This window comes from Hippocampus zosterae, chromosome 1 (assembly GCF_025434085.1).
Source record: "Hippocampus zosterae strain Florida chromosome 1, ASM2543408v3, whole genome shotgun sequence".
Lineage (NCBI taxonomy): Eukaryota > Metazoa > Chordata > Actinopteri > Syngnathiformes > Syngnathidae > Hippocampus > Hippocampus zosterae.
Genome location: NC_067451.1, coordinates 9551982 through 9562824, shown reverse-complemented (window position 1 = coordinate 9562824; position 10843 = coordinate 9551982). Strand labels below are relative to the sequence as shown.

Genomic DNA, 10843 nt, shown 5'->3' with positions numbered 1-10843 from the left:
GTTTTAGAACTTCATCAGTGTATAAGTAGCCAAAAAATACAAATAAATTGTGGACTTATCCCGGTTGTCCAGTGGTTTGCGCGTTGTCCTCACAGTGCAAGGTTGTGGGTTCCATCCCGGCTCCGACCTTCCTGTGTGGATTTTACATGTTCTCCCCCGGTGGGTTTTCTCCCACATTCCAAAAACATGCATGGCAGGCTGATTGAACATACTAAATTGTCTCTAGGTGTGAGTGTGAGCGTGGATGGTTGTTGGTCTCTGTGTGCCCTGTGATTGGCTGGCAACCGGTTCAGGGTGTCCCCCGCCCCCTGCCCGAAGACAGCTGGGATTAGGCTACAGCGCCTCCCCGCGACCCTTGCGAGGATAAAGCGGATCGGAAAACGAATGAATGACTTGGATGATGGAAGTGGAAAGGGAGACAACTACTTGTGCCGGAGCAGCAGGTGGTGCCACACGGGCCAAAAATAACTCGGGACCCTTCACACACACTAAAACCACCCTTGAGTTTTATTGGCGTGCGAGATTTTTCTTTTTTGTTTGGTGGTAAGCCTGAGAATTGTTTTTGCTGTGTGGGAGTTTTTTGGTGATTTTGAAAAGGTTCACATGAACTTAGACAAGTCGGCTATTGAGCTAAAGAAATCGCAAACCTTGGGGAAATCCGAGGTTCATGAAAACATATTGCAGAAGGTTCTTGAATAAAATGAAAGCATTTTCTACATGGGTGAGAGGAATTTATTTCAGACAGAATTCATTATTATTATTATTAATATTCACACTTCTATACAATATGCCATTAAATCCAGGTCATCTTAATACTTAATACACCAAAAGTCAACCATTTCAAAGACAGCCTATTAAAGTACATCGCGTATAAAACAGATGACACGAGGAGAGACATTAGGCAGCCATTCAAGCTTTTCTCCAGAGTAAAAAGTGGGGCGCGTTTGCCTAATTTCAAGATTGATCACTTTATCATACAAGCGCCGAAAGCCCACTTTGCGTGTTAGTCTGTACATGAATTCATATGGACTAGAGTTCATAGCAGTGACACTGATAAGACAAAAAAAAAAAAGATCACAACGCAAAGGGCACTCGGAAACGTAAAACAGTTCCATTTTTTTCCCACCTGGTAGCAAAGCTCGTCACCGCTCCCTCGGTGACGCTACCCCCCCACCACCAAGCATCAATCATACGCACGCACTCGCAAACAAATACCTATACACAAGATAAAAATCGATATATTTAAATTTCAATATTAATGATATTACTGGATTCCACGATAAAAGGCAAACGAGAAGTAGAGACGGCATTCAACTAAACAGGAGGGCAAATCCACAATTTCCTTTTCCCACCCCCGAAGAATCCCACTTCAACTTTCAGCTCGACTTGCATGCTGTGACCCACAGGGCACACAGCATGTTCCCTTTTGAGGCCGACGACCCTTTTCCTTTTTCCTTCCTCGAGTCTTTTTTTTTTCCTTTTTCTTTGCCCCTTTTTCCGTTGGTCCGAACAAAGAAACAAAGATTTTCATGGCACAGATGCCAACCGGTGCTGAGGCAGAAACGTGGGATGAAGAACATGGCACAAGTACTGTGTTTTGAGAGAAAATAACTTCCGTGGAGGAGGAGACGGCGGGAGGCGCAGGATGAACAACAATACACACTGGCCATGAAACGGGGTTAAGTGCATTAAGGGGTTAACAGCGTTCGGTCAGAACTGGGGATCCACAAAAAAAAAAAAAAAAAAGCATCCGGGCTCTATTCAGGTGTGTGTGTGTGTGTGTGTGTGTGTGGAGGGAGGGTGTCCAGCAGTTCAGTTCGGGCACAAATGCAAATGTGGAAATATTTTGAGTTAAGCGTTATGCATGAAGAAGTTGGCACAAAAATAAAAAAAATTAAAAAGCTGACAGGATGAAACAAAAACATCAACTATACTTCCAGTGATTTCGTCCACCACTGACAGGATGACTGGCAAGAAGAGGACGCGCGTGTGTATGTTTTTGTGTGTGTGTGTCTGTCTGCTGATATAGTATAATGTATTTATTTATATCAGGGTGAAGGGGAAGGGCGGTTTCCTTACAAGAGGAGACAGCAATTGCTCTCTGTAGTTTTTTCTCTGTTTCTTTGACCTAAAAAAAAGGAAAGCAGAGATGAGAAGAAGTGAGATTGATGATGATGATGATGACCATGATGATAATTCAGGCATGGCTATATTGTGTTTGGTGCAATTTTCCCCGGAAGGAAATACTCTCAAATGTAAAGTACGAGCTGGATATCAATAGGGATATTTTATTCATCCCGTACGGGAAATTAAATCCTCTCCTCAGCAACAGTCACATATATAAATTAATTTTATTGACACGTACTAATAACCAGCAAAGTAAAAATGCAAGGCGCAGCATTTAGGATGGCATAATGAAAAAAAAAAAGGATACACCTGATAAGTTCTATTTGCATATTGAGTTTATTTCATGTGTCCTAAAGCGCTTCAAATAATAATAATAATAGGGTTGATTTTGAGCCCAATTCCTCCATTGCCATCATTATTGGGCAGAAAAATGTCCAACAACTCATGGAAACATCCCAAGTGTTGAAATTAGCTTGAGAGTAAAGCTACAAACTCTCTTGTTGGACACTTGAACTACCTGAGAAGTGTCACATGCCGCAACCTCTTTTCTTAAATGTAAAAAGAAATGAAACTCAGCTTCATTTTCTTAACTTGGCAAAGCTCATTCTCCATTTTGGAGAAAGTTTAAGACTTTTAACTCATTCACTCCCAAAGACGTTTTTAAACGTCTTTTCAGACTTGGTCCGGGATTGGCTGGTACTGAATGAGTTAAGGGCGCCTCCATGGTCGTGAAAATACGGTATTCTGAGATTTTTGCACCGCAAGGTTACAGGCTGCCAATCCAACTCGTTTAGGATTTAAAAACCACAAATCCATGTTGCGGTTTTGCTTTCCAACGCTCGTGTACACGTCGTCTCTCCTCAAGCGATGACATCTCTGGTGGGATGAGATCAGGTTGAAGCGAGGATAAAAGCACCCAGGAGGGTGCAAATAAGGAAATGAGATCAAGTCAAGACCGGCAGTGAGGAAGTTGGTCGACGACGGCGTGTAACCTGGGATTTAAATCCAGCACGGCATTATGGACGCGCGAGTCTATTTTGTGTGCTCACCATGAGAGTTGGGCTCTGGAAGCGTTTCCCTGGCAACCAGGTGCATGACGGTGGTTCGGCCCGGGGGCAGCTTCAATGCTGGAAGAAACAACACACTTATTCGGTCATCTCTCGGCGAATGATAAGAAACAGGAAAACTGCTGAGGAGACAGCGGGAAGAAATCAAGGGGGAGTCTCACCTCCGAGGGTCACGTTGCCATGAAGAAAGCGTCCCTGGAAGATGAGCCGCAGTATGCTCGGGCTGCTTACCCGCTCCTCCTCCCATCCTGGATAGACAAAGAGAAATTGGGAGAGACGAGAGTTACAGCATAAATTGCTCAGGGGGAATGGAGTCACCCTTCCAATAGCTCACATATTCGTAAAAATATAGTGCACGCCTTCAAACAACCCAGGCTTAAAGTTTAGGGAAAAAAAACGGTGATAGAAGTCTAATGGAGTCAAAATATTTACAAGGCATATAATTGCATTCAGTTATCCACGGGGGAGGCCAAGAGGAGGCCGATTTTATTCAATCATTCATTCATTCACGGCGCAAACACGTGCTATGAAAAGTGTTATTCCAGTGTCCGACATTAATGGTGGCCCGACGACCCGAGGCCAAGACCTGACAGCATCGGGCCACCTTAAATTCACTGTTGCTGGCCCGAGACCAGGGACACAAACTTCGCAAATGTGATCAAAGCAATACATTCTTGCTTTTTTTTCTTTTTAATATCTCAGCCTCAATTTTGTTAGTTTTATCCACTTAAATTGATCCTTATCATTTTATCCCTGCTGTGCATCGATCCCATTCACTGACCCCTTGTCACGCCTCGATTACTTCCACAGATATTTTGTCATGTATTGTTTTAAATTACATTATCTAGCTACTGGGGGGGGGGGGGGGTAGAGAGGGCGGACGTTTTTTGTTGTTGTTTTTTTTTAATTAAGTGGCAGCCTTGCTGATGTGCTCATGTCGGCTAACATATATAATGAGGAATTTTGACTGTACACAGTCAGAGAAGACAACTGTGAGCAGCACCGTCATGGTTGGTGCTGTAATACTTGTGGCCTTGGGTAAACATTGACGCTGAAACCGAGACCTGACAGGAAATTTCAACATGTCTCACTAGCTCGCACACACAGGCGTAGCTTGGGTTAGGAAAAAAAACAAAACAAAAAAACTATTTCAGGTCATTTGACCAAGGCAATCAAGAACCTCACCCGTGGGCCAGTTTTCAAAAACGTGCTTCGCGATGTCCGTGGCCGAGTCGTTTGGCGAAAAGGTGAAGTCCTGCGTTTTCCCGCTAACCAGGATGAGGCGAAGGTGCACCTGAGACATCAAAACATCATATTCGTTAGCAACACCACACCGTCATCGCATCCCGGGAATCCGTCCCCGGCCGAACGGGTCCACCTCCTCTAACCTCGGCCGGCACGGGGGGACACGAGGAGACGGGCATTCCGCTCTAATGAGATTTAGCCCCGCAGCCGATCCCCACCCTTCTGACGCCGCGCCCCGAGTGAGCGCCGTTTGCCAGACGCCGTCAGAGAAAAGGGGCGGGGCCGGATGGATGTCTGTCGGGCTAATGCGCTAACCGCAGGTGTCCCAGACAGCTCTGGGCCATGTTATTAAATTTGCATGGCCAGGGCGTAGCAAAGAAGGGAGGGTGTTGGGCTCCAACGTGTGCTTGGGAGGTGCTTTAATTGGGGAGGGGGCGACCACTAAGCAACATGCTGGAACAAAGAACTAAAAATAGAACAGGGGACACCTCCTTCATAACGTTTTTTAAAAAGCAGCAGGAATTCCAGAAGACTTGAGGGTGGTAAAAATCATAGACACACACACACACACACACTCAGAGTCATTTTTCATTTCCTTCAAGTGATGTGATGTAAGAGGTTCTCGTTTCTTCTTTCGTGCGAGAAATTGAGAACAGCCACGACGTGACTTTTGAAAAAGTTTCGACAAGTGTATGCCGATACAATCACGTGATCGGAAAGCATTTGGTCTCATTACGTTACGTTCGTGTAAGACTTGGATTGAGAGGAAATCAATGAGTCAGCCAAAACTAAGATAAGACAGGATATAGAAATGGAATTTGCTTGTGTCGGTATTTTGTGCTGCACCCACTGATATGCTATAAAAAAAAGTATATAAAATGTGTTTATTTGGTTGGAACCGCAGCTGCAAAAAAAAAAAAAAAAAAAAAGTTCGACAGTTAAATTTTAAATGGGTGAGATTTTCGTAAAACTATTTTCATTTTCTAATCCTATGGGTCTCTCTATATTGCGGATTTTTAACAACTGCAGGTGAGTCAAGAATGTTACACCCGCTAGGAACTATATTCCCATTATTTCCCGGGTGGAAAAAAACTGCTTCATAATATCAACAAATGTGGTTAAAAGTGTGTGTGTGGGAGGGGGGGGGGGGTTCCCCGGAGGTAGAAGACAAATGCACTACGCTTTCAGGCGATTTGTTGTGCCAAAGACAAAACATCCCAAGTGTTCAGTCGCGTCGACTTGCTCACGTTTTGCGAACATCATGAAAGAGTCGAGGTGAGAAGAACAAAGACTTCACCACGAGGTGTGACGTCAAGGCAGGGCAATCCCGCTCTCTTGATCTGTTTACAAATACGCCCCCACCCCCGCCGCCCCTTCCCGCGGTTGCCCCTCCCCCCTCTGAACCGAATAACCTCAAAGTGGGGTCTACATACCCATGTCATATTAACAAGCTTCCCCTCCCCGTGCCCCCTTTCATCCGCCATCAAATGAAAACAAGCTCCAATCTGCCCCGTTTCCCGTGGCAACATCTTGCAACGACAGCGGCCTTGAGGTTCTCCAATCCAAAGGGCCTGCACATCAAATCCTTCAAACGCTGTTAGAATGACTTTTTTTTTTTTTGGTGATAATGAGGGGCTTGCGGGGCTCTCAAAGGCTTAGCCGCTCTTGATGGTCTTACATTTTCCTAAAAAATAAATAAATAAAACACCAGCAACTGCTTTAGCTAAAGAGTCACGCTTCTAGATTGGACAAGATGTCCGACATCATGAAGGATTAATGCACCTATGACGGGAAACGTAACTCCTTTTCTTGTGCCAAATACAACAAATCCTCGTGATGATCAGATTTTAATGTTTGTATGAATTCAATTATACAAAAAAAAAAGGCTCAAAGAGCCTTTTCACACACACACGTTTTTATACAAACTTTGAACGTACTAACATTCACTTGATGCTTCCACATTTTAATTGAGTTGAAAACCTTGAACGCCACTAAAAAAAAAAAAAACAAATAACAAATCCAGCACAGATTGACCTTGATGAAAACATCAAAAGAAATGAAAAGCTCATTTTAATGAGCCACACTTTTCAAATGCAAGCTGCCCCCGTGAGAAAAACAACAACAACCATATTTCAACACATCGCCAACTTGACACACACACACACACACCAAAAAAAGCCTTTTTTGGTAAATGTTTTCTTGCTTTGTTAATCGACAACCAAATGCAAGACACACATAAACCCCACTTTGTGCCGATTACCATCCAAAAGCTGCTTCTCGCCCTGATTTGAGAAATAAAGGCTAATTTCGAAAAAAAAAAATCATGCATCTTGATCTGTGTGTGTGTGTGTGTGTGTGTGTGTGTGGTATGCCAATTCGGAAACAGGGGGCACGGCGTTCAGGACTTAAGCACCGGCCGGGGTACAATCAATGCCCGTCGCAACCTTTAAAGGAAAGTAGGGCAATGTTTTAACCGAGATTAGACAGATGGCGTTCACGCGGGCAGCAGTCACTGTCTCGGTGAAGTGTTTACGGACATTGGTTAATCCGTTACCCTGGACCGGCGTCCGCCCGCCCAACCGCACACCTACCCACACAAGCCCAAAAAAAAACAAAACAAGAAAAGGCATCGTTGTCGGGAAAAACAAATAGTTCTCAGCTTTTACATAATAGCAAGATAAATGAATACCTGTCTGGACTTTGCAGTGAAGAAAAAAAAAATGGTCGCCATAATGATAACCAGAAATGAAACAAATTCGGTTTGCGGTTGCCGTCAGCCAGGAGAAGTAGCCTATAATGTTACATTTAGTATGTATAGTTAGAAATATTTGTAATATCAATAATCTTATTTGTCTGATTTCATAAAAGAGTCTTGAGTTGTCATTTCGACTTTCGAAATCTGCACAATAAATCTTCTCATGTGACATCACAGTACATCTTATGGTTAAATGGAAAAAAAATACTTTGCTTCTCTGCAAGAGAATACAGTCTAGCTGCAATAAACAAGGTGACTTTAACAAATAAGACTGTTGATGATAGAAAAACAAAATATTGTAATTGTATTGGTTAATAAAACCCTTGCTTCGGGGCCCTGGAATTAACCTGCCCAAAAAATAAAGAATAACAATTAAAAAAAAAAAAAAAATTGCTCCAGAATATTTGGAAATTAAGACACTGACTCACAAAACGATGCTTCAAAGACATATAAACTTTGGGAGCTTTGGGAATGGTACAGAATTTTTTGCCATTTCCATGGACTGAATTTATAAAAGGGAACCAATAATTCTGAACATACCATTTTTTGTGTGTACAAATGTCAATAAAATCTGGGAATTTTATTCCCCCCACCCCCATTCATCCTATTGTCTTCTGACAGACACCCTTTATCATTTCCAATCAAGAGAAGACTTACTGGTAGAACAAAAGTAACCAAGTCAACATTTGCCAAGGGACATATTGCAGCCTTGACTCTAAATTTCTTTGTGTAACGCGTCAAGGTACACAAAGCGACACCAAAAATCTGGCTAATATGAAAGCGGTAATTGGTGTCAAGGAAGTATTTTGATGTGTTTCTATATCTGTGTTTGTCTGGGAGGAGCTATGTTTAGCTGGCGTTGCTATGCAGAATTTATGGAGTCTTTGGCTGGCCAAATATATTCACAATGTAAGTCCATAGAAAGCAAGAATGGGTTGATTTCATCTTACGTATTTATCGACCAGCCTATCCAGATTGCTAATTTAAATTGGGCCCAGTGTTCCATCTCTCTTGGAAGCAAAATAACAACTCACGTAATATCATCTTTTCAACTGACACTTCATACATTTAAAACTACAAGTGCAGAGAAGAAGGCGAAAACCATTCAAGCCTTTTATTAGTTTTACCCGGCGCTGACTGCCTGTCAGAAGTGGTCACTCTGAACAAGCCACATTCTTATTGCACATTTTGAGATCGATGGAAGTGTTTTGTTTTTTTTTACCACATTTCACTTTGTTGGCATGAGTCACCTTCCAACTAAACACCACAACCGGCAACATAAGAACACACGTCCTTGTTTTAATTGTGACTTGGAAATCCCTCCAAAGAGCAAGTACAGTATTTTCCACACCATTAAGCGCTTCGGCGCACCTTCAATGTATGGCCGATTTTAAAACTGTTTTCATATATAGGGCGCACCGCATTATAAGGCGCATTGAAGGTACAATAGTGGTTGCGGTTGCATTATGCAACCACTAGATGGAGTTACGCTAAAGAGAATACAATGCAATACAGCTTTTTTAAAATAGAGAGCTTTCACAACCGCCGCAGCTGTAGCGAAGCGCTTTACAGAACATTTAAAATACCACGTCCAAGAAATCTGATCCATATATAAGGCGCATCGGATTACAAGGCGCACTGTCAACTTTTGAGAAAATGGAATGCTTTGAGGTGCGCCTTATTGTGCGGAAAATACGGTATATGTTTTACAAGAGTATAACATTTTCCAAATTCATAGGAGGCAAAAACCCCTCTAAAAAACTTATCTGTGACGACAAGCATTTTTCAAACCCATAAGTTAATCTTTATGATATATTTTTCTCGGCTTCTGTTGATTTTTATGTAAATTGGTCAATTCGCAGACACATTTCTTAAGACCAATTGATGGGCAAGTCCATTGAGGTTACTCTGATCCACCACAAAGGTTCATTCGGTCATTTCCAATGCTATTTTCATAAATTTTATCAACGACAAGTGCCTCTGACTATGATATACTTCGTCCTTGCTGTGTATTTTTACAACTTCAAGTTCATAACCATCATTATGATATTGAAAGACTTGTGCGTTTGAACTGGGCATGAGCAGACATAAGGGTGAGGGACGATCGTGTTTTTCAGACGTAGAGGCTCAGAGACCTTGTCTTTTGGAGGCTCAGGCTGGTTGCATTGACAGGCCAATGCCACTGTAAATGTCTTTTTATTCATCTAAGAAAGAACACGGAATGTGACATGGTTGGGAGTGGTATCTAAAATGACATTTTTACAACAAATCAGTCCAACAAACAAGTGATAAGTGAAAAGTGCTTCGTTACTACGCGCGTTACGTCAGAGTAATCACTGCTCAAAACTGGCCAAAATAATGCTGCACAGGGCATATCTTTTTTTCCAAGGACTCGGACACAGTTGATATTTGCACTATTATTATTTATATACACACTGCCTTATCGAATGAAGGACAACTAATTTTCAGAGGTGATTCATTTTACATGATTGGCTGGCGTTTGAGGCTGCCACCTGACCTGGCTGTCCCGGTGACCCGGAAGCCTAATTGATGCTTTGCGGCTGAATTTGGAACTGGATGTTGATTTTCCTTATTATTTCAAAAGTGTAAATGAATTATAATTGATAGCGATTAAATTCGGTGTAAGTAAATCAGATTCAGAATCTGATGATACAGATACACGTCTATTTGCCTAAGTCAAATGACTGAAATGGTTTGTATACTCGTGAAGCCATTCGAGAGTACTTCCGACTTTTTTCACCGTGTTACGTCATTGTGATCAAATGTGCGAAACGTTGAGCAATGGGTGCAAATTGCAAAGTATTCCCAGGGTAAGCACAATATGTACTGGTTAGGCTGACTGACCATGTCAAGGTCCTGGTGGGTGCTCATAACTCAGCGAGGAGACAAGGCAGCGTAGCCGGAGCAGAGAGGAGGCAGGACGGGTTTGCTTCAGCTGCAGCAGACGGGGCCAGAGCCCTGGCAACAAACAACACGACGACGTTTTTATAACCTTTTACAAGCGACACGATTGCACGGCATCAATTATGTGGACGGCGGCGTCGTAATATCAAGTGCTTGCGCTACCTAGATTTGACATAAAATCCGTCAGGGTGCCGGACAAAAATCGAACCCATCGAAGTGCGGAAAAGGAAAGGGGGGTGGGGGGTGATTCGGCTAATGTTAGCATTAGCTTACGCCAAACCAGCCGCCGCTGGCTATAAGGAAGCTAAGTGGCTAGGAGCAAAATCCACGCCGTTCATTTACTTGACGTCGAGCTCACCTGCATTTGACGACGGCGGTCAAAATGCGCATTCAGCAGCGTGGAAGAATCATCGAGTGTCGCTTCTCTGACGGGGGGAAATATCGAGTGCAGATGGACAAGACTGAATGTGGAACTCGTCCGCTAATGGACGAGAAGACGCCGGATGTCAGCTGATTGTAAACACACAAAACAGCCGCAATGCACGCCGGGAAATGACGTTCCGACACGACGACCGTTCATTCGGAAACAAATTTGAGGTAATAGTACGATTTATGACAGAGGTGACAATAATATAAAATAAAACATGCTTTCAAATGTCGGGATAAAAAAAGTGCCAGTACAAATACTTGATGAATCAACATGACTATTGTCATAATGTATTTG

The 10843-nt window shown here is 42.8% G+C and overlaps 1 protein-coding gene across 1 annotated transcript; it reads right to left on the bottom strand.

The window, feature by feature from the left end:
* Positions 1 to 709: 709 nt before the first annotated feature.
* ubl3b (ubiquitin-like 3b) lies at positions 710 to 10644 on the bottom strand. Its single transcript, XM_052074958.1, has 6 exons — positions 10478 to 10644; positions 10060 to 10173; positions 4380 to 4488; positions 3356 to 3442; positions 3177 to 3254; positions 710 to 2128 (listed from the first exon to the last, which is right to left on the bottom strand). The coding sequence occupies exons 2-6, from the start codon at positions 10084 to 10086 to the stop codon at positions 2076 to 2078; spliced, it is 354 nt and encodes a 117-aa protein (XP_051930918.1). The 5' UTR covers positions 10087 to 10173; positions 10478 to 10644; the 3' UTR covers positions 710 to 2075.
* Positions 10645 to 10843: the final 199 nt, after the last annotated feature.

What these genes read in the sequence shown, in the direction of transcription:
- ubl3b (XM_052074958.1), bottom strand. Translation starts at nt 10,086, where the DNA reads ATGAGCACCCACCAGGACCTTGACATG. An exon ending in CCCACCAGGACCTTGACATG is followed by an intron (nt 4,489 to 10,059) that starts GTCAGTCAGCCT and finishes TTGATGTCTCAG; the next exon opens with GTGCACCTTCGCCTCATCCT. An exon ending in TGGCAACGTGACCCTCGGAG is followed by an intron (nt 3,255 to 3,355) that starts GTGAGACTCCCC and finishes TGTTTCTTCCAG; the next exon opens with CATTGAAGCTGCCCCCGGGC.